The 24810-nt window shown below is 41.0% G+C and overlaps 1 protein-coding gene across 8 annotated transcripts in view; it reads right to left on the bottom strand.

The window, feature by feature from the left end:
- SNX25 (sorting nexin 25) overlaps nucleotides 1–24810 on the bottom strand; it is a 114093-nt gene that overhangs the window by 82738 nt on the left and 6545 nt on the right. For 6 of the 8 annotated variants that reach the window (XM_036838977.1, XM_036838973.1, XM_036838972.1 and 3 more), the window contains exon 2: nucleotides 3577–3661. In XM_036838977.1, coding sequence (XP_036694872.1) covers nucleotides 3577–3661 — 85 coding nt within the window. Of the gene's footprint in view, nucleotides 1–3576; nucleotides 3662–5561; nucleotides 5581–16677; nucleotides 16720–24810 lie in introns of those variants that run through there. The other 2 variants (XM_036838975.1, XM_036838976.1) reach the window with 2 other exon arrangements.

Genomic DNA, 24810 nt, shown 5'->3' with positions numbered 1-24810 from the left:
GGCTGCCATATTAGATGACGAATGTTCCATCATAAGAAATTTTTAAACAAGCTGAGTATCTAATGGACAAGGATGACATGGAAAAATTACTTCCTGAGATGGTAGGCTGGATTACACGACCTCCAGGCTTTTATATCCTTTTACCCTCCTTCTGGGCACCCCAATGCCAAGCAACAAGAGCATGATGACACACACCTTGCCAATAAAACACTGCTAATTTGTTCATGTGCAATTCTTTCTCTCGTACTCTTGTATCAAACAAAGTTTTCATGCCAAAGAATTTTTAGCTAGTAGCAAATAAATCTGCAAACCAAAACGTTTGGAAAAATAGAAGCATTTTTCCTTTCATTAAAATTTAATTTCAAATTAAAGCAGGAAATTAAGAGCAATTATAAGAGACTTAATCTCTAAAAATAAGATCTTTTCAGCATGCTAAAAGATTTATGTGAAGGGCATATTCACCTACATAATGTCTCCTACATTTGTTAACCACATTGCATACTCTAATTATTACACATCTGAAATACTCCTCTGATAATAGGTTTTGGTGAGAAATGGATAAAAATAAATACTGACAAAAATCTGTACTCAGTAATAGAGATATGTGTTAGCCACAGGCATATCTTCCATCAATAGCTCATCAGCACCCCTCTTCAAACTAAGTATCATAAAAATATAACAAATATAAAAAGTACAAAACAAAGCCATGATTCTAAGTACGTATTACCTAACTACATACACTCACTTACACAAGTACACATATGAACAAAATGTTTTTAAATATACCTTTTAGGTCAATTCAAGGAGACAGAAATTCGTGATCATAAAATCATTTTATGGTCTTCATTAAGAAATAAGCATAAGTAATGTAACAAACCACAGTGAGAAGTGAAAGAACACTTATTCTCACTGCCAAGCAAAGAGATTTTCTTCTAAAGGCAAAACAGCCAACAAAAATCCAGATGCTATTATCACTCAAATACATCTAATTTCTAGGACGGCTCTCAAAGAAATAAGCAGTAAGAGGGAATCACTGACGATTAGAGAGAATGGAATAACATGATTAGAACTTCAGCTTTAGTTAGATTAATCTGAAAAGAGGATTTAGGGTAACAAAGTAGAGAATTACTAGAGGTGAAGAGACCAGTTAAAAAGCTACCATTTAGTCTAGAAAATGTGATGCTAGGTAAGTCTCTATCTATAAATGTTCAGAACAAGGAATGACTCAACCTAAGTAAATAGTATGAGAGAGAAGCTCCGAGACAGCCATTTTCCATCTCTGCCTTCTCCCCAGGATAACTCAGGGTGCAATCTTCCATGCCCAAGAGGTAGAGCCCCGCAGGTTGTAAATGTCCATGACCTGAGTCCCCTGGCACAAAGAAACAGTCCTCATTCCACCAGGAACTGCCCCAACGATAATGATAAGAACAACAATTTCATTGATATATAGATGGCCCTTTACAGTGTACAAAGTTTTCAAAAATGCAATTAATAATTACTCTCTGTGTGCAAAAGGAAAGTCATCTTCTGGGAAGATTTTGGGGTTATTAGGTTATGTCACTGGTTGATCTATTCATTCATTCAACAAAAATGGACGGATATTTCATATCACTAGGTAAAGAGTCATGAATGAGGGACTTCCCTGGTGGCGCAGTGGTTAAGAATCCACCTGCCAGGGGGCTTCCCTGGTGGCGCAGTGGTTGAGAATCTGCCTGCCAATGCAGGGGACACGGGTTCGAGCCCTGGTCTGGGAAGATCCCACATGCCGCGGAGCAACTAGGCTCGTGAGCCACAATTACTGAGCCTGCGCATCTGGAGCCTGTGCTCTGCAACGAGAGGCCGCGATAGTGAGAGGCCCGCGCACCGCGATGAAGAGTGGTCCCCGCTTGCCACAACTAGAGAAAGCCCTCGCACAGAGACGAAGACCCAACACAGCCATAAATAAAAATAAAAATAAATAAAGACCACTGTGATAGCATAATTAAAAAAAAAAAAAAAAGAATCCACCTGCCAATGCAGGGGACACGGGTTCGAGCCCTGGTCCGGGAAGATCCCACATGCGCGGAGCAACTAAGCCCGTGCGCCACAACTACTGAGCCTGAGCTCTACAGCCCGCGAGCCACAACTACTGAGCCCACGTGCTACAACTACTGAAGCCCGCGCGCCTAGAGCCCGTGCTCCACAAGAGAAGCCACCGCAATGAGAAGCCCGCACACCGCAACGAAGAGTAGCCCCCGCTCACCGCAACTACAGAAAGCCCGCGTGCAGCTACGAAGAAAGAGAGAGGGGAAGGAGGGGAGGGGGGGAGGGAGGGAAGGAAGGGAGGGAAGGGAGGGAAGGAAGGGAGGGAAGGGAGGGAAGGGAAGGAAGGGAGGGAAGGGAAGGAAGGGAGGGAAGGGAAGGAAGGGAGGGAAGGGAAGGAAGGGAAGGAAGGGAGGGAAGGGAAGAAAGGGAAGAAAGGGAAGGAAGGGAAGGAAGGGAAGGAAGGAAGGAAAAGAAAGAAAGGAAGGAAGGAAGGAAGGAAGAAAGAGTGAGTCATGAACAAGATAAGTTGAGCCTATGGGGAGGGGGAAGTCATGCTCTTTGAGGTACTAGCTCTGCTTCCGCTGTGTCAGCATCTAATCCTTGGACAGTCTAAGCAGTCTGTCTACTTAGAGTAGTCCAAGTCTACTGAGCAAACAGCAGGTACGCGATAATTACTGAATTAAATTCTCTGGCCCACATTAGTGAGATAATTCAGGGGAGCCTAGTGAAAATTAGGCTATAGATCTAGTGAGATTTAATAGTAAGTCAAAAAGATTTTTAAAAGTCTATCTTCTGTCAGTTTTCTAGGAAATGTAACTTCAGGAGAAAGCCTTTTAAGGGTGTCTGGTATAGCTGCCAGTTCTCTCCTAACTTCATATTTAACACCATGTATTCTCATCTGAAAAACCTCAGACATTTTTTTCTGTACATATAACTGAAATTATCAGTTTTTAGAAATTTAATTTTTAAAATATCTTTTTAAACTTTAATTTGATCAAAATATATTATTCTCTTTTAAACTTTAATATTTGTAATTACACTTACTTGTCCCCATTTCTAGACATATAATATTGTACCCGCCACAATCCCCTTTCCAATCATCCTTAATACAAGTTTCACGTGAATGTCCTTCATTCTTTTATAAGGTTGACTGATATCCCTTAATTTGGTTAACTGGCTTGTCCATGAGCGAGCCTGAGTGTATTTATCCCCAACACACCTTCTCTAGGTTATATCTAAAAGAAACAAAGTTTCCTGATACCTACTTTAGGTAACAGAGAGCAGATCCTTGCTTCCTATCCTGGAACTAGCTCCACTTAGCTGGCTAGTTTCATGTGACCTGCAAATTCCTACTTAATCAATGTTTAGATCCCATCCCTTTAACTAAAATATGGATGTATTTATTAAGTCTTCAAGTAAAAATTCATGAAGAAAAAATTCAAATGCAACATGTAGACAAGGATAGATAAATTTGCTAGGAATTACTATTTTCCTTTTAGAACATAATGAATTGCTTCCCATGGTAATTATATATCCTAACTTAATCCTTACCTTCTTTCAAAGCTTTGTCCATGTTATGAGAAATGACTACCCTTCTAGACTGAACTGACTCGTTTGAGTTTCCATACACAGGACTCTGAAATGGAAGAAGAAGAAGAAAAGATGCATATTACTGAATGAATAAATCATACATAAAAATAAAACCAAAGGTATGAAAAACCATTTAAACAGGCATTAAAATATTGCTTAACAGATTATAAAGGTCTTCTGGAAAAGTAAATAAATGCTTAAGGTTAAGAAATTTTTGAAAAAGAAGAATTAAGGAAGGATTTTCCCTACCAGATATCAAAACAGTATGATATCAGTGTAGGAATAAACAAATCAACAGAATGGTAGAAAGTACAAAAACACCTACATATAGATACATATATATATGAGAATTAAGAACATAATGAGAATTTGAAATCTGTGAGGAAAACAGACTATTCAATAAGTGGTGTTGGGACAATTTGATATTCATGTGGCAAAAAAGATTAGAGTCTTATCCCACACTTCATATATAAATAACTCCAAAGTGATTAAAACGCTAAATATTTTTTTTAACTAAAAAAGCATTTAAAGGAAACAAGGGAGACGCTGTGTTTAATCCTGGGATGGAGAAGGTTTCTCTAAAACAAGACACAAAATATAAGAGTTATAAGGGGAAAAAAACCCTGACAAATATGACTATATAAAATATAAGATTCCTGTTTGACAAAAGATAACTAACTATAAAATATAACTGACAGATAATATCTGCAACATGTATAACAAAGGACTATTATTTCCTATATACAGAGATCCTAAGACAAGAAAAATAACTCAAAAGAAAACCAAGCAAAGAAATTGACAGGGCAATCATAAAATATAAACACCAATCAATTCATGAAAAAAATATGCAAACTCCTTTTCAATTAGAGAAATGCAAATCAGAGCAATGAGATACCATCAGACTGCCAAGACAGGGGCAAAGAGTCATCATATCTAATGTTGGCAAAGATATGTGGAAATGGTCATTTTCATACATTGTTGGGGGAAATGTCCATTTCTACAAGCTTTTAAGAAAACTGAGCCACGTGTCAAAATTTTAAATGCACTATCTTCACTCAGCAATTCCACTCCTAGGAATCTAGCCAGCATAAAATACCTCCACATTGCAAAAAAGTATACGTACCAAGAATTTCACTGCTATATTGATTATAAGGGCAAAAAATTGGAAATAACCCAAGTGTATATCAATAGCCAAAGAGTTAAATTATGATATGCTCATATTTTACAATATAATGCAACCCTTAAAAGGAATGAATTAGGGATACATATGCCTTCATGGGAAGTTTTCCATGATGGAAAATGTTTGGAAGCACATATGCTAAACTATTAAAAGTGGTTTCCTTTAATAGGCAGAGGCATAGGATTTTAACTTCTTCCTCCATATATGTCTGTGTAACAGTAAATTTAAAATTTTTAGTTATAAAAAGATACTAGCTGGCAAAAACAAAAAACAAAAACAGAGAGAGGCAATGTACCAGATTTAAATCCCACTATCTGGCTAGTAAGACGACATTAAAGAGGAAAACTTTTAATTGATCACATACCAAAGCGATCAAAAGCATGTATAATGTAATTGGGCCACTTATTGGTTTCAGAGCATAAAAAAAAACTACTAGTAGTGGAACGTAGAGTACTTCTTTAGGCATGGGAAATATTACAAGCGCTTTACTAGCACCACCACAGTCACTCAGGACATCTAAATGGCTCATGTGAGCATCACCTTCATCCAGTAAATGAGCATGAGGAAACCCCTTTGCTCTCGGGCAGGCCACCCCAACACAGCTGCAATCAACCCCATGGCCCTGGACCACCTGCCCACGAGCAGAGAATTTCTAGTCCTTGGCTTAGTTTCACACTACCCATGGGTCAAATGCCAAGAGTATCATCCATTTTTGTGATCACTGTTATTAAAAAACAAAAGCCATAGTCTTTTTTAATAAATTTACTTATTTATTTATTTTTGGCTGCGTTGGGTCTTCGTTGCTGCACGCGGGCTTTCTCTAGTTGCAGCGAGTGGGGGCTACTCTTCGTTGCGGTACTCGGGCTTCTCATTGCGGTGGCTTCTCTTGTTGCGGAGCACGGGCTCTAGGCACGTGGGCTTCAGTAGTGGTGGCACACGGGCTCAGTAGTTGTGGCTTGCGGGCTCTAGAGCGCAGGCTCAGTAGTTGTAGCGCACGGGCTTAGTTGCTCTGCAGCATGTGGGATCTTCCCAGACCAGGGCTCCAACCTCTGTCCCCTGCCCTGGCAGGCAGATTCTTAACCACTGTGCCACCAGGGAAGTCCCAAATGCCATAGTCTTGAGATTCCTTAGCTGAAACACTTTTAAAAGCCTCAAGAATCCCTTCATGCTACAAATTAACATATAACATTCAACACTTTCCCAAGGAATCATTTAAAAAAAAAAACCTTAATCATACATAATCCTATAGACAAAAGCCACTTTATTCCTAAAAGAAATATACTCTCATGCGTTTAAAACCATTTTCTAGTCTCTGAGTAGCTTGCTATAAAATTAAGGGGTCAGTACATTTTACTGCAATTTTTAAAATTTTAGTTCGTGAAAGAAAAAAATTGAAGAGATGAGAAGAATTTTTAAATCCTAGTGCTTTTTAGAACATCAGGCAGATATTTCAACAACTTATGAACTGGGGACAAAATTTTAATTCAGTTAATACTTTTAGAGTGCTATACTGATAAATAACTTTAATCACAACTTCTCAAGTCTTTAGCAGTCTCTTACAGCTTCCCAAATATAGGTATGGCAGTTTTCATGCACAGTACTAACCGGATGATGAAACCACAGCCAAACAACACTTAATTGAGAAGTTCCTGAATTGGGGTTCTTAAAATGGAAACTGTCTTTAAGGGCTGGGAGAGAAGCAGGTGTGAATACGACAGCACATGCATACCTAAGCATATTGTGAGCTCTTGTATCTATCATTACAACTTCCTTCAAAACAGTTTCTTACTTTTTATCTTTTCTTTCTCTCCCTAGTTAGGGCTTTACTAATTCTTGCCATCTGTCTGCATATTTCTTTTCTCTCTCTGCTTCATACTTAGATGTAATACCTACAATAAACATGTTTGTCACTACTCACTGTACCTGAATTAGGCCTTTACTCTCTTTAATTTAAAAAGCTTATATGAGAATAACGTTTTCTATGTTGGCTCTTTACCTAAAAGCACTATTACTTTTTCCATCTCGTTTTCCAAACTGGTTTTGGATTTCCCTGCACCCCATCCCCCAGGGGGTCACTGGCCCTTAATAGAAAGAAAAAAGAAAAAAGTTCTTCAGCTCTGTCCCATCCTCACAGCCTGATGGCGAGTCTGTAAGTAAGGAGAACAGGAAGATAAAAGAAAACATCACGGGCCCAAAGTAACTGGGTAACCATGCATGGAAATTCCTTTTTTAAGGATTTAATATTTACGGAGCCAGAATCTCCTCATGACTAAACTACTACGTGAGTGTAGATTAGTCACTACATACTCCTTTTCTTTCAGATCACAGAGATGGAATTCACTAATTAATCATTATCCCGAGGTGGAGAAAGAGAGAAAGGAGGGGAGGAAGGGAAAGAAGGGGAGAAGGCCGGCACTAAAACAGAGGCACATGTGCATTCCTGTGGCCCAGAGGGCAGTGGAGCAAAACCTGTCTTCATTCTCCTTCCATTTATAGGTTTGAAAAAAGGAACTCCACACGGCAGAGACTTCCCCGAAAGATGTGTTACAGCGAATGCTAACCTCCCTCTCTGCACTGCGCAGGTCCCTCCCATTCCTCAGGGAAAGCCTGCCTCTTCCTGACAATCACTTTCCTAATAATGCTGGTTTTAGGAAAGGTGAGAGAAAAATGTGCGTCCTTTTCTCTCTGTCACAAAGGGTAAGGGACAGAAGTCTTCACTACCCGATCCAGAACTGAGGACTTCGAGTGCAGCCTGAGCAATCCGCCCTCATGTGATGTTTGGCATCCATATCCCAATATTAAGACAGATGGGAGTTTGGTGAACCAGAACCCTTGTCATGTAAAAAAACACACCTTATTTTTTACTTAATTAAAATAAATGAAACCCGTCTTCATTTTAAGATTTAAACCTAGCTTAGAACCAACTTGTCAAGATCACTTTTAATCACTCAGTGAGTTCCCTGGGGAGAGAAGGTGAGTAGCCTCAACATATAATTGCTCATTTTGAAAACGTTTTCTGGGCTTCCCTGGTGGCGCAGTGGTTAAGAATCTGCCTGCCAATGCAGGGGACACAGGTTGGAGCCCTGGTCCGGGAAGATTCCACGTGCCGCAGAACAACTAAGCCCGTGCGCCACAACTACTGAGCCTGCCCTCTAGAGCCGCGAGCCACAACTACTGAGCCTGCACTCTAGAGCCCGCTCGCCACAACTACTGAATCCCACGTGCCTAGAGCCCATGCTCCACAACAAGAGAAGCCTGCGCACCACCGCTCGCCACAACTAGAGAAAGCCCGCACGCAGCAATGAAGACCCAACACAGCCAATAAATAAATAAATAAATAAATAAAAACCAAAGACCCAATGCAGCCATAAATAAATAAATAAATAAATTTATTAAAAAGAAAAAAAGAAAACGTTTTCCAAAGACAGGGCAAAACCTGAAAGCTCTTCTCTGATATATGATTCTCAGCATCAAGGAATAGATGCCATATCAACAAACCCTTTCCTGAGTACATATCAGCTTTCTGTTTACTCCTGAATGTCAGCTGTTAGTCTACAGCCATAATACACTCAAATTGTCTTTATGTCAGAGTAAAGACACCCTCTTCTGAGGGAACAACATTTGGAGAGAATCCATGTGGAGAGACCTGGGTACTCTGATACCATTAGCAACTAGACAACCAGGAATGATCTGGAATCCAGCTGAGACATACACCTCATTTTCCATTGTTTACAAGGATGACATTGCTTACTGTGTTGCTTACTGTGTTCCTTCCTGTGGGAGCAGAGATGGGGCTAGAACAGCCAGTCCATAATTGGTAATTCCTTTCATGCCTATTACCTGAGCTACTCAAATAAACAAGTGTTTCTCTCCTTTGCTATATACTTCTACAAAAAAAAAAAAAATTATTTATTTTGGTTTATTTTAAAAAGAAAAGCAATTGAAGGAGTGATGGGTATAATTTCCTGTAAAGCTACTAAAAGAGTGACTTATGTTAGGAAAACAAACACAAACCCCCAATCATCATTATCCACATGGAGTTGTCACGTGGCCGAGTCCTTCCAAGTATTTTCAGCATCTGACAGTCTACTGGGATCTCATGACTAATAACTATGTTATTCTCAAAACCATGGCTCCTTTCAAACCAACCATATTCTGCCTCCTCCTCAAAAAATAATTTAATCAAAACCAAAGAAACGAAGGACCCACACATATCCCTTCTCAGGAAGATAGGAAGGGACTGAGAAACTGGAAAGGCCATCTGACTTGACTAAGACCCTGACGAAAGGCTGTGACATGAATGACAACAGTCATGTCAGAATGGAAGCTGAGTGGCCACCGTGAGGAGTTATGAGGGCTCCCAAGTCCAACAGGACTTCTTACTAATGGTAGGTCCTTGTCTAGCTCAAGTGGGCTTATAACACCTCAGAGAATTAAAGAAAAGAATATCAGGGGTCCAAAAAAGAAACAAGACAACAAGAGCCTGGCAAGGAAAATAAATGAGTTAAGGGGATTGCTAGGGGTCCCAATTCTTTTCAACAAAAAATGGAAATCAAGAATTTTATATCATATCTCCAAGTAATTCATTTTATTACAAACACTGTGGGCTTACACTGTTTAGACCAAATCCTGAGCCACACTGGAACGCTGGGCATCTAGTCGGTAATTGCTGGCTCATGGAAAACATTTAGCAGTATTCCTGGCACACAGTAGCGAAGTACAGCTATTATCACTACTAAAACTCAAAATGTTATCAACTTGCAACAAGTTGAGGCTAATCAGCTGGTTGGTTTAACAGCTGATTTCTTGGTTTTCTGAAGGGAAAGGTATAGTGGAAACGAAAGCAAGAGAGGAGGGTTGAAAGTTAAGTCACCAAAGTTAAGACACTACGTAATAGAACATAGTGTTCCTGAAGCATTTTTGCTTTTGAGGCTGTACTTTCCAGAGAGCAACGTGTCCATTTCCTGGAGATGTTCTATTGTGTATTGTGCCTTTACACTTTCTATCACTGGTGAAGTTTTTAAGTATTCAAACAAAACCTGGTTTGATCAGAATCAGTTTCCTGGATTGTGCTTTATAATGTTTAACCATGGATTGGTTCAAGATGGCGGAGTAAAAGGATGTGCACTCACTTCCTTTTGCGAGAGCACCAGAATCACAACTGCTGAACAGTCATCGACAGGAAGACACTGGAACTCAACAAAAAAGATACCCCACATCCAAAGACAAAGGAGAAGCTGCAATGAGACGGTAGGAGGGGCGCAATCACAATAAAATCAAATCCCATAACCGTTGGGTGGGTCACTCACAAACTGTAGAACAGTTATACCACAGAAGTCCACCCACTGGAGTGAAGGCTCTGAGCTCCACGTCAGGCATCCCAACCTGGGGGTCCGGCAACGAGAGGAGGAATTCCCAGAGAATCAGACTTTGAAGGCAAGTGGGATTTGATTGCAGGACTTCGACAGGACTGGGGGAAACAGAGACTCCACTCTTGGAGGGCACACACAAAGTAGTGTGCACATTAGGACCCAGGAGGAAGGAGCAGTGACCCCACAGCAGACTGAGCCAGACCTACCTGCTAGTGTTGGAGGGTCTCCTGCAGAGGCAGGGGTGGCTGTGGCTCACCATGGGGACAAGGACACTGGCAACAGAAGTTCTGGGAAGTACTCCTTGGTGTGAGCCCTCCCAGAGTCTGCCATGAGCCCCACCAAAGAGCCCATAGGCTCCAGGGCTGGGTCGCCTCAGGCCAAACAACCAACAGGGAGGGAACTCAGCCCCACCCCTCAGCAGACAAACAGATTAAAGTTTTACTGAGCTCTGCCCACAAGAGCAACACCCAGCTCTACCCATCACCAGTCCCTCCCATCAGGAAACTTGCACAAGCCTCTTGGATAGTCTCACCCACCAGAGGGCAGACAGCAGAAGCAAGAAGAACTACAATCCTGCAGCGTGTGGAACGAAAACCACATTCATAGAAAGATAGACAAAATGAAAAGGCAGAGGACTATGTACCAGATGAGGAACAAGATAAAACCCCAGAAAATCAACTAAATGAAGTGGAGATAGGCAACTTTCCAGAAAAAGAATTCAGAATAACGATAGTGAAGATGATCCAGGACCTGAGAAAAAGAATGGAGGCAAAGATCGAGAAGATGCAAAAAATGTTTAACAAAGACCTAGAAGAATTAAAGAACAAACACCTAGAAGAATTAAAGAACGAACAAACAGAGATGAACAATGCAATAACTGAAATGAAAAATACACTAGAAGGAATAAATAGCAGAATAACTGAGGCAGAAGAACGGATAAGTGACCTGGAAGACAGAATGGTGGAAATCACTGCTGTGGAACAGAATAGAGAAAAAAGAATGAAAAGAAATGAAGACAGCCTAAGAGACTTCTGGGACAACATTAAACACACCAACATTCTCACTAGAGGGGTCCCAGAGGGAGAAGAGACAAAGAAAGGACCTGAGAAAATATTTGAAGAGATTGTAGTCAAAACTTCCCTAACATGGGAAAGGAAATAGCCACCCAAGTCTGGGAAGCACAGAGAGTCCCAGGCAGGATAAACCCAAGGAGAAACATGCCGAGACACACAGTAAGCAAACTGACAAAAATTAAAACAAAGAAAAATTATTAAAAGCAACAAGGGAAAAATGACAAATAACATACAAGGGAACTCCCATAAAGTTAACAGCTGATTTCTCAGCAGAAACTCTACAAGCCAGAAGGGAGTGGCACGATATATTTAAAGAGATGAAAGGGAAGAACCTACAACCAACAATACCCTACCCGAAAGGATCTCATTCAGATTCGATGGAGAAATCAAAAGCTTTACAGACAAGCAAAAGCTAAGAGAATTCAGTACCACCAAACCAGCTCTACAACAAATGCTAAAGGAACTTCTCTAAGCAGGAAACACTAGAGGAGAAAAGGACCTACAAAAACAAACACAAAACAATTCAGAAAATGGTAATAGGAACATACATATCGATAATTAATTACCTTAAATGTGAATGGATTAAATGCTCCAACCAAAAGACACAGGCTCGCTGAATGGATACAAAAACAAGACCAGCATATATGCTGTCTACAAGAGACCCACTTCAGACCTAGGGACACATATAGACTGAAAGTGAGGGGATGGAAAAAGATATTCCATACAAGTGGAAATCAAAAGAAAGCTGAAGTAGCAATACTCATATCAGATAAAATAGACTTTAAAATAAAGAATCTTACAAGAGACAAGGAAGGACACTACATAATGATCAAGGGATCAATCCAAGAAGAAGATATAACAATTATAAATATATATGCACCCAACACAGGAGCACCTCAACATATAAGGCAAATGCTAACAGCTATAAAAGAGGAAATCAACAGTAACACAATAATAGTGGGGGACTTTAACACCCCACTTATACCAATGGACAGATCATCTAGACAGAAAATTAATAAGGAAACACAAGCTTTAAATGACACAACAGACCAGATAGATTTAATTGATATTTATAGGACATTCCACCCAAAAACAGCAGATTACACTTTCTTCGCAAGTGCACATGGAACATTCTCCAGGATAGATCACATCTTGGGTCACAAATCAAGCCTTGGTAAATTTAAGAAAATTGAAATCATATAATGTTTAACCATGAGTTAAAAAAGGTCTTGTTCTCCTTATCGATAAAAGAAACTTGTCAAACATATACTGAGAGGTTATCATTTAGGGAGACTGTATTGATAGAAAGTAGTGGTTTTGTGTGTTTTTACCCCTCTTAATCAAGAATAATTTCTGTTTTAGATATAAGAAGGAAAAGCTATTCTTTGAAATTCAAACCTACAAATGTTCTCATATGGTTTTTCTAGATTCCAAAGATGCTTCAATTTCTTTTAAAAATACTATTTCTAATTATATCAAGTGTAGAGACACATTCTATATTATAGATGTAATTCAGAATTAAATCAACTGATAACACCATTTTCCAGAGATAATCACTATTGATATTTTGGTCTATTTCCTCCTAGTTAGCGACTCCAATCCTTACTATTACTTACTCTGGACAACGTACTTTTCTGTACCTCATGTCCTCATCTGTGAAACAAAGATAACAGCAGTACCTACCTCTTAGGGTTGATAAGAGCATTAACTGAGTTAACACACATGCAGCACTTAAACAATGCCTAATAACACATTATTAATTATAAAAATTACTATTGGTGCTTTTTTATTTTCATACACTTTTGAAGAAATTAGGATCACAGTACTCACACAGTTCTGCACCTGGTTTTTCACACTCAGTATTATATCATGAGCATCTTTTATGTAATAAAAGATTTGGAATATATTATTTTGACTTACTTATACTGTAATTTAACTATAACTACTGTGTATTTACTTAGGCCTCACCATTTTTTCCTATTTTAAATGAAAAACATATTCATTTCCATGCTATTGATCTAAGTGTAGTACCACCAAAAATGTTCTAAAAAACACTAGAAGTGTCTATGAACCATACACTGGATTTGGACTCTGACTTCAAAGGACTGTGCGCCTCGAGAATGTTGATGTGCTTCAAGCAGAGTCTTCTATCAGCCAGTGAGAAACTGAAGGGACAATAGGGCGTGGGGGGTAGGGGACACTCTGAAGCACAAACTATGCAAAGGTGAACAGGAAAAGTCCCTTTCCAGACTCTTCAACCAACACTAACCTACGTGCCTTGAAAGCCCAACACTGCAGGGTATTTATTTCCAGGTGGGGAGATGAGTAATGGCCACAGGGGCAGGTCAGGGCGTTCTCTACCCTCAGGGATACTTACACAGTAAAGTAAACCACTTTGGCCTCCAGAAGCATAAATGTCTATCATGATTTTACCTAAAATGAACTCGGCAAGAGATCAATGGTAGATTAGATTATCAGTAGCTTCCGTAGCTTATTACGCCAGTTATCGAAGTATTGTTGCGTTCAGGCTAAAGGCCAGCCCTGCCTGCATGCAGATGTAGGAATCAAGGTTCTGTTTCCATTTCTACAATGAAAGATAATCAGGATAGATCCTGAGACTAGATCCTATGACTGGGCATGAAATCAGCTAGATCTTTCCTCTGAACAAACCTGAAACTCAAATGTGCTTCAGGCTGGAGCATAACCCCATTATTATTACTATGGCAAAAGCATATGACATCACATGATAGTGGCAAGAGCACTTAATTGAGACCCAGATAAAAGGAGGCGAGAGTTGATTCTTTGCCATTTTCTTGCTGACTTATAATGACTATGTCCATTTCTCTGAGATTCAGTTTAAATAATGTCTGCCCTATTTATACTAAAGGATTATTATGCACCTCAAGAAGGATAATGCATGTAAAAGGGTTTTTTTTTAATTATAAAACAGTATTCAAATATAGTTATTATGGTGCCAAAAGTCACAGTCCAAATTTTTAACAATGTTAATCAAAGAATGATTATAGTTATATTACATGTGATTAGTATTATGACCTATCATACTTTCAGATTTGACTAGTATCACAAGCAGATTCCTTTAATAATGTTTCTTGGTGATTAATCTGCTTTCTAAGAGAAAAACGATTATTAATGCAAACACAAAATCTCTATTAACTTATCAATAGAGGTGTTTCTTGAGATAGGCTAATATACTAAGGATTGTTTTTCCATTCAGTTGGAAGAATTAGACTCATGGGAAGAAAAAATGTGCTTCATTTCTAATGTCAAGGACTCAAATCTGAAGATCCTTAGGAAACACACTCCACTTGATTACAAGAGAAATTTAAGTATATTTCAAACCAGACACAGACTTGGAAACTGAAATTATAACATGCACTTGAAAGTATACAGGCAGCAGCAGTTTGTCTAAACTGGCAAATATAGAACAGAGACTACGGCTGGGGGAGAAGAATGAAGAAAAAGCAAATTGGCTTAGGAAAGATCACTGAAAACTGGCATTAGCTTTTTGCATTCCTGCAAAGGTCTGTAGGAATAAAAATTCTGTAGCCGTTTTATCACTGGCTTCCATTGTAATTCTGAGCTCACAAGGGAAATCAGAGGTTTCCATGATATGAATCACATTTCCATCAACTCATTCAATCATCTCACACATACTGAGGGCTCTGTGCGTCTGCCACTTAGTTGGGTACCAGAGACAAAGGTAAATACATGACATTCTCTGTGCTCAAGGGGCTTAATCTATCCTTGATGGAACAGAAGCTCATAATCGAGTAACTAATGAGCTCTAACAATGGGGCAGGCTCTGCTTAGGAATTCTAACATTCTTCCCATTCTGGTATCTCCTCTACATTCCACACTCCGGTCCAGGTCACAGGAGAACAGCTACTCAAATATACAACCAATCCATGAGATCACTTCATAAGAATTTTGAAGTTCATACGTATTGAAGTAAATTACAAAAATTATTCTCATTTCATAAGAGTTCGCACTGAAACCACTGAATATAAATGTAGAAGAGTGGTTGCCCCTGCTTCAAAGCTATCATGTAACCCAACAACTCAATGAGTCACACAGAACTGCTTTTTTTCACAGAGATCTTTAGTAATGAAAGCAATCACTTTTTTTTTTTTTTTTAAACTCTGTTACTGTCCTGGATACCATAATACCATTCTTATTAAATTTGTGGACTGGCTTTTAAATGAAAACTGGTGATAAGATATTTAGGACCTGGTTGGAAAAATATCACATTGGTAATTTGATTCCAATTCCAGCGGGATTTCTATTTCCATAGTTCCCTTGAAGCGAAAAGCTGAGCTCTGGGCAGTGGCCCGGATAACATACATGTACAAGATATTAAGGTGCGTGAGATGGATTACTGCCATAAAACTACTAGTTGCAAAAAACCGAAAATACAATTCAAACAGGCCGATTTTTACATCCCTCCTAACTGGAGAGTAAAAATTATCTGCCCCAGCCTAGGTCTAGATCATAAAAATTCTTTCTTCCGTTTCTATCTAAAATAAATGTGTTCAAATTCAAAGACTAAAACCTTCCCTTATGAGAAACATGGTATTAAAGACAAGCCTTAGTGTGGCAGCCACTCTACCTCTGAGCAGAGAGAATGCAGCAATGCTTACTCTCACATGTGGGTCCGTCAGACACGGACACTGCACGCGGCTCCGAGTCTCCCCGGCCCTTGCTGACATCCGGAGGCCCCCATCTGCTGCCTGAAAATACACTAACCCATTTTCAAGAATCACTTGGGGAATCTGTTCTAATGCAGATTTCTAGATCCTATTCCTCCCTCCCCCCACAAAGATTCTTAATTCAGAAAGTTTATAAGGTGTGTCTTGGACATACAGCATTTTTTAGCAAGCATTCCTATATTATTTATAAATCCTTAGACAACATCTTGAAAAACATCACTAAGTGGTCGTGATGACAAAAGATTAAGACCCCTGAAAAAAGCTGAGAAGTTTTATTCTTTGGAAGATTTATTTTAATACACGAGTAGAGCAATCATTTTACATAAATTGGGGCAGTCACAAAAGATTCACCAAACCTCTTTCCACCTGTCTTAAAAATTACCCTCAACACATCATCCTCCTCACTATGGGCAATTAATTTGCCTCCCAGTTACCAAGACAGTCGAGGCGACCCAGTTTGAAACATCTCAGTTCCCTGCCAGCTGCCTACGAGCTTCTCTCTCTGCTCCCACTTTTACCTCTTTCCCATTAGTCTCAAGCCTAAACCCTCCACCAGTGCTCTGGTCCTGTCGGCCTGGCCGCTGCTCTAGCAAGCATCCTCTGCCTCTGGGATTTCCCTCTCTACTTTTCAAGATTTCTCTTTAACCCAAAGATGTGATTAAATCTCTCCTCAAAAACAAAAATTCCCAAAGCACACGCACCACACACACCTGTGAATGCCGCCTTCTCTTCTCTCCTTCTCATCCAAGCTTCCAGAGAGCACCGTGCACCCCGTCTCAGCCTCCTCACCTGTCCTCACTCCTCATCTAAGAGGATAAACACCACGTCTGCCCCATGTCCACCCTGCCCTCCCCAGACACCACCTGCACAGGTGTCCAGGGTCAAATCCAGGGACACTTCCCTGCCCTCCTTCTGGACTCCCCCCACCTCACCCAACACCTCTGGCCACTGGGTCCCTGTTGCTCTCTTGGCTTCTCTGGGTTTCTCTCTCCTATTCGGCGTCCTTCTCACTCCTCTGCCTGCCCTTCAGCTTGCTGCTTTTCAACCACTGCGGGCCACCCTTGGCAGTCTCATCGACCTGTAGCTTTAACTACACGTGCACACTGACCCCCACCAGATCTGTCCCCCCGATCTCTCCCTCTAATGGCAGAGCTGCAAGCCTACCTGCAGGCTGAACATAACCACAGGCATCTCAAAATCCGCATGGTCAAAACTTACCTCCTCACCTTCCACCATCCCAAACCTGCCCACGTGGGCCACGTCCATTCAGCCACCCAAGTCAGAAACCTGGAATTCACCTGACTTTTCCCTCTCCTCCCTCCACAAATGTTTATTGGGCAGAACTGAAGAGCGTGGTAGAGTTGACCGGAGGGAAGAGCTTGAGCTAGGTCTTTAACAACAAGAACTGAATGTGCAGAAATGGGGGCAGAGGTCTTCCAGGGGCACATGGGTGCAACACGTACACCCCATAAAGGTAAAGTCAGGAACAGCAAGAAGCTTGGTTAAAGTGAGGAGTAACTGAAGGTGTGAAAGGCTAAAAAGAGAGGTTCCTCCTAGTCCTGAAAACCTTGGCGATGAAGCGAAACATTCATTGTTTTGACTCCACAGCTTCCTTCCTCCTTAAAGGACTGGCTAGGCCAATCACAGAATCACGGCCCCCTCCCGCAGCCGACAATTCCATACAGGCGGGTACCCGCCCAAACCTTGCCAAACAGATAAGAAGGGAACACTGCCACTGCATTTCTAAGAACACTTTCCTTGTTCCAAAAGGGCCTTTCCCCATCTAGATCTCACCCTGTGTGGCTATGGTGCCTGAAATGCCTGCAGTCATCTAGCCACTAGCCAGGGCGTCAGGCCCCCCCACGGGGAGGGCAGAGCTAAGAAAGATACAGAGAGATGGTCCTGAGGCTGGACACTCCCGCATGGGGCCTGTCCTACCTCTGGGTCATGTATCATTTCTTAAGATAATAAATCTCCTTGTTGCTTAAAAAAAAAAAAAAAATGTGGGGATACAGGTATAAGTCATGTTTAGAAAACACTGGGTTGAAAAGGTTCCTTTACTAAACAGCGAAACAGGTTCCTTTACTAGGATTTCTCACAACGTTAGCATAGCAATACACAGTGTAAAGCTTCAAGAACTTGGTTTCTCAAATTTATGCGACCCCCCCCCCGCAACCCCGCAAGTCTCTCATCCTGCCTCTTCTGTTTTTGCAGTATACCTAAAAGCATCTCTGAAATTAAGTGTTTATGGATCATAGCTTAGAAAACTGATTTTTCCTAGAACAGATGAAAAGAATGTATGACTGACTGTTATGACACAGTATAGTGACAGCAGAGTAACACAGAAAAAGTGCCATGGGACCCCAGAGGCTTCACTGCCGTTCTACGAGGTTCTCACTCAGAATGGCAGCTGGGTCTCACGTTATATCTCAACTCTAGTAAAATTTTAGTGGCTGCCTGGAATGCTATGTTGAAAAGGATTCTGAGGCTCCATCCAGACGCAGGGAAAAAAAAAAAAAAAGCTGCCTTACTTGATTAGCAATGATTGTCACGAACATAGAAAGAGCCGTTGTGACATCATTCTGAGACCTCTAAAGTGACACTAATTCCTAAACAGATCCTAGAACCAGCCCAAAGATTCTCAAGTTTTTTAAAACGTGAATCAGGTTTTAAATTAGACCAAACTAATGTTTAATAATTAAAATGGTAATAAAGTGGTTAACTACAGAGGCTCCAAAATAAGAAAGACCTGGGTTTATTTTAGTTCTTCCACTTGCTCCGGGCATATGATTTAGCCTCTCTAAACCTCAGTTTTCCCATCTGTAAAATGAGAGTAACAGTCCCTACCTCAGGTGGAAGGTATAAAAATTTAACTGGGTAATGCATATACGCACCTGCATACAGTAAATGCAATAAATATTAAGTTTAGCTATAGCAATTACTAAGGCATTCACTTTATGACATTCACATTATGGCTCTTGCAGTGCATGTATTTGTCCACTGTATTCACAGCCATGGGTTAGAGTAAAATGAATCAAACTGAGGCCATAGAAACCATTTTCCTGAACCCATAAACAATGTCAATTTATAGGCTATCATAAGGAAATGGCAAAGACGATTGCAAAGCACTGTTCAAACTAAGTGTTACCTGTCTTGAAGACACAGAGTATATAAATCTAACTACTGAGTGATTACTCTTTGCAAAAGACAGATCTCATACATATTTCTTCCAATCTCTCCATAGAGAAGGCCAAGACACAATGACCAAACCAACAGCAATGAGCCTCCCTAACACCTAGAATGAGTCCCCCACTCTCTCAGGGGCACGGGGCTTTCAGTGCTAGAACCAAGACAGTTCTGAGCAAACCAGGACAATTGGTCACCCTACAAACAAATGAGCAGGTGAAGTCCCAACAGTTGGGTCTGAGTCTGGCTGTGCTGCTCAGAACTGAAACAGAATGAGTTCATGAAATACTATTTTCCCTTAAAAGAAATCAGGGCTCTTTGTGGAGAAATGGCTAATTCCAGGTGAGAGCAGAAAACGCTCAAAATGAACCTGAAATATCTTATTATACCAGATAGCAAGAAAACTCTCAGACTTAGTAGGGTCATATCAAAAGGACTCAGGAGTCAACTTGAAAAGGTTTCCACTGGGCAGAGATGGGACTGCCTAAGCTTCAAAAAAGCTAATAATTACAACTAATTGAAACCCATCAAATACATTCAAATCCATGAGTTCACAATACTTTTTTAAACACATAACTAATTGGTCACCTTCAGAGGATGATGGGGAACCAACTCATTATCTTGGAAAACTGATAATGGGAAAGAATCTAGCATTTATCCTGCTTTTCTATAGGAACTGTACCACTGTGGAACCAAACGGTAGATGATGGAAAAAATGTCTCTTTTAAAAAAATATTCAAACCAATAAATAAGACAAATGACAGAATTAAAACATCCCTATTTGTCACCCCCCAAAAATTAACAGATCCAGGTATTGAGCATCAACAGCTACTAACAACAAAAAGAAAGACAATCAGATATTACGTGCCTCCTGATGAAAGGTCACACCACCACCTACAGTCCTGCCAAAGGGGTCAAACACAAGTCTGATCAGGCCTCTGGGTCCAGTGTCAATTTGTAGGACATACAAAGGAGGAAGGAACAAGCTGAGCTGTATCATTCATATGCAACCAGCAAAATCCAGACTCTATAGGACACTCCAGGACAACTGCTCCAGGTTCTTCAATAGATAACCCATCGGGAAAAGAAAAGGATACTGGGAAGACTTAATTTTTTCAAATGGGCAGGACTAAGCCATAGCGTCCACGGATGCACGCTTGACTGATAAAACTGTAGCAACACGCAAGGACGTGATTATTCTAGAGTCAAGACGGCGTTACCTAGGTGGAAGGGAAGGGAATGCCATTGGGGGTGGAGATATGGGGGGCTTCTGGGGCTTCTGGAAGTTACAAGGATATTGTCTTTATAGTCACTCATCCAACTATATATTTATTTTGTGTAATTTTTCTGAAGCTGCATCTTTAGTCTTATAAAAAAGTTTTTTTAAAAAGGTAAAAGTGTAACATCTACCATTTAACACCTTCTAATTCAAAGCACTTTTACAAATACTAGTATTTATATTTTCATATACTATCACATTGTTCCAAACAACCTCTTAAGGTATTTACTATCTCCACTTTTCAGATAAGGAGACTGGGGCTTAGGAATCTTAGGTAAGTTGCCCACTGTCACAGGGTTATTAAAGCAGAGCCAGATTCAAATTCAAATAACTGGCTGACTCCAGAACCATTCTCTTAATGCCTATGCTCTACTGATCCCCAGTGAGTCATTCACTCAAGACATAGTTATTGCTTACCTACTTAATCATACTAGATGTTAAAGATACAGGGGGGAGTTTCTGCCTTCATGGAGTTCAAGGGTTAATGAGAAAGACGGACAAGGAACCGTCCAAGTATAAAATCACAACTGTGCTAAGTACAATGAAGAAAAGGTTTACGGTGCCACAAGAATATATGAGCTTCTCTGCCAAAGTGATGGCTGAGGCCTGAGGAGAAGTTAGCCAGGTAAGGGCACAGCGGGGCTCCAGGCAGAGCAAGCAATGTTCAAAGTTGCCATCCAAAGACCGAGGTTGGCACTTTGAGGGCTGAGGATAGAGCATGAGAAGTGAAGGTAATTATGACAGGAGACCAGGCTGGAGAGCTGGCAAGAACAGGAAGCTGATGGCTCTTAATTAAACATGCTGCAGAAGAGGGATTGGACCGGGTGTGCATTTTTCAGAGAAGGAATTGGAGGAGCGACACGGAGGCAGAGAGATGAATTGAGGGGCTGTTGCAGTCACCTAGGAGGCACATGATGGCAGCTGGGACCAAGCAGGAGAGATGGAAAGAAGTGGATGGACGTAAGATGCCCAAGAGGTAAGGAGACAGGTCTGGGGGATGGACTGCATGTGGGGAGGAAGGAGGAGGAGAGTTCAGGAAGGACTCGGGCTTCTGGCTGCAGGACTTTCGGAGGTGCCAGTCGCTGACGCAAGGAGCAATGGGAGAGGGACGGAGACACTGATCACAAGACAGATGGAGCCTTGGACTTGTTGAGTTTCAGGCACCACTGAGGGTACCAAGTGGAAAGGTCAAGTTAAGCAGTTGAATAAGTGAGTCTAAGCCTGAGGAGTAAATCTCGACTCCTCCGTGTAGAGATGGTTATTGCAGGGGTCCCCGGAGAAGCCCGCCTAAGAGTGAGATACTTCCAAAAATAGGACCTCAAGAATGATCAAAATTCAAATCTAGAAAACAAAGCAACCTCCTGAGCTAATCTAGGGGTTGCAATCTCAGAAAGGTTTAGTGAAATGGGAAAAAAAATCAGAAGGAACAATATGAGATTAACAACTGTGCCTCAGGAAAAGCACATCGCGATTTCTGGGATGTTTAAGGTATTAATTTCACGCCTAACAAGTTGGCAGGGTTTGCACATGGCCCTCAGGTGTATATTTGTAGGAGTATATTTGTATACGAGGAAGAGGTCTTTGGGAGGTGCCTTGTGTGTAGCCGCTCAAGGTTGGAGACAGAGAAAGCTCTGGAGCTAGGAGAGAAAGCCCGAGCTTGACCCCAGGGGCTGCTCTGAGCCAGGTACAGAAAGGAGCCAGACAGAAGGGATGGGTCTGTCTTCACAGGAGATGCAAAAAGAGACATAAACTCCTCAGTTTCTATTACAAGGTAAAAAACAAAAAATTTTAAGTATACCTGAGTGAGAGAAACAAGGCTACATTCTCAACTTCCATAAAGCACATAAAGTGGCTTTGGCTCAGGAAAAAAACAAAAACAAAAGAAACCGGAAGGACCGAGCACTCCTGGATATCCAGTTTTAGGGGACTGAGACAGCAGTAGCCCAAGAAGAAATGTGCTTTTTCACAGACTGGCACAGGTGACAGAAAGAAGGCTCTCTCAAATGTTTTGCAGGCACCCGGAACGGAAGAACATAAGTGAACATATTCATAAACATAAAATTACTGCCTGTGGTCTGGCAGAAATGAGGGGAGAACTGCAGGATGAGGTCCTGCATGAGCAGACAGGAGCAAACCCTATACAATTTGAGTTACTGCTATTAATGTAAACTCACTCATACATACAAGGTGGGTGAGAACTACAGAAATTCAGGTCACTTTAGAAATGAGTATTTGTTAAAAATGCATCCAACTTTCCAAGAAGTGTATTCTACACTAAAATAGAAAGCTTACTAAATAGATCTTAGTGATCTAAACAAGTTCCAGTGTCTTATTCTAAAAATGCACTAATCATTCTGGTTTCCCCTTTGGCCTCAGAGGCATTTTACTTGGAGTTACCATATTCATTTTCCTCTACGTCCAGCTCATGGCGTTCATACATGGAAACCCCAGGCTGACTGACAAATGTACCAGGACTGGCCAGTGCCTAGAGTCACTGATAAGCACCGGCCAGCCCTGGGGACAGACAGGCACAGCTCACTCTCCTAACTGCATTCTCCCAAAGCAGCATCTGAGCTGAAAAGCCCACCAAAATGCAACCAAACCCCACTGGGCTTTCTGGAAAGCTCCACTGTGTAACTAAATAACACATCCCAGGACTAAAGGAGGGTGCAGAAGTGACTAACTGAACCCAAGCCCTGGCCCCCCGGGGTACCCAGCAGAGCCCTTGAGAAGGACTGCCTATCTACCCCTGTCATCTGTCACCTCCACCCAAACAAACAACCCTCATTTAGAAAGTGACCTAACAGTGAAGTTGGTAAAAATACAAGTTCCAAGTTTGTAAGTCTTTCAAAAGCAAAGCTGCCAAAAAAAAAAAAAAAGAAAGAAAAAAAAAGGCAAGTTTGTATGCCATCATTTTAATACTAACAGCCTTCTACAGACACTTCCTTTTCTGAAGCCTAAGCCCTCAGCACCAAACTTGCTGAGTCACCTTTTTTTAAGTACAATTGTGTGCACTATTCTGACTGCACAAAGGCTCATACATTCTAAGGAATCTAGGGCACTTCCTACCCCCAAAATGATAAGGTTAGGAAATGAAACCTAAGATATTTTTAAGAAGGCAACATTCAATTACTAAGGTGACATCGTAGCGTGTACCCAAAGCAAAAGCAGCTTAAGATTCAAGGGAGTTAGAAATAAGCTTCCTGGGAATGACCAGAATTTAGGCTCCAAGCAGACCACTCAAGCTCGGAGACTTTGGTCTTCACATTTGTGAATAAACAGTAGGACCCTTTGGTTTGGGGCTTGAATTTATTATTTAGAGGGAATGTTAAGATACTCTTGAAAAGATTCTTGAACCAATCTGTAATGATAACTACTGATAATTAACATGAAAGAAACGTCTCACTCAATCTTGACTTTTCGCCTCCGGACTCCATTCACACAGCTTCATTGACTCACTTTTTATCACTGCAACTGATCAGTGTTTCTCCTGAGTCCCTCCCAATCACATTTCCATTTAACATTTCTAAAGCCCAGCTCTGATGCTACACTCCAGAGCTCAGAAAGTGTGAGTAGCTGCCCTGACTACAGACTATAAACCAACCCTACTCTCTCAGATGAGGACTTCCACAACCTGGCCCAAACTACCTCTGCAATCCTACCTCCGAGGATTCATCTCATACACTCGCCGGCAACTCAAACCCCAAAAAGTACATGTACTCCGTCTCTAAAACAATTTGCTGGGTTTGTTTTGGTTTTGTACAAATTGTGAAAATATATATTGCCGCCTTCAGACAGTTTTGCTAAATTCAAAAACACACTCATTATTTCTTAGAATACATTTGCTGGTTTTGATGAGCATTTTTTTTTTTTTTTTTTTTAAATTTGGGCTTTTTTTTTTTTTTTTTTAGCTACTTTATTTATTTATTTATTTATTTATTTATTTTTGGCTGTGTTGGGTCTTCGGTTCGTGCGAGGGCTTTCTCTAGTTAACGGCAAGTGGGGGGCCACTCTTCATCGCGGTGCGGGGACCGCTCTTCATCGCGGTGCGCGGGCCTTTCACTATCGCGGCCCCTCCCGTTGCGGGGCACAGGCTCCAGACGCGCAGGCTCAGTAGTTGTGGCTCACGGGCCCAGCCGCTCCGTGGCATGTGGGATCTTCCCAGACCAGGGCTCGAACCCGTGTCCCCTGCATTAGCAGGCAGACTCTCAACCACTGCGCCACCAGGGAAGCCCAATGAGCATTTTTTTAATGTTCCGGTTTAATCGTGTATTGTAGCTTCCTACTTTGAAGTTATCACTATTCATATATAACTTCTTATGTTTACTAACCCTAAGAAAGAGTTCCTTCATAATAAAGATACAGAAAATAATTTTCC

This window comes from Balaenoptera musculus, chromosome 21 (genome assembly GCF_009873245.2).
Source record: "Balaenoptera musculus isolate JJ_BM4_2016_0621 chromosome 21, mBalMus1.pri.v3, whole genome shotgun sequence".
NCBI lineage: Eukaryota > Metazoa > Chordata > Mammalia > Artiodactyla > Balaenopteridae > Balaenoptera > Balaenoptera musculus.
The sequence above is the reverse complement of the archived record's forward strand: the minus strand, read 5'-3'. Positions and strand labels throughout refer to the sequence as shown.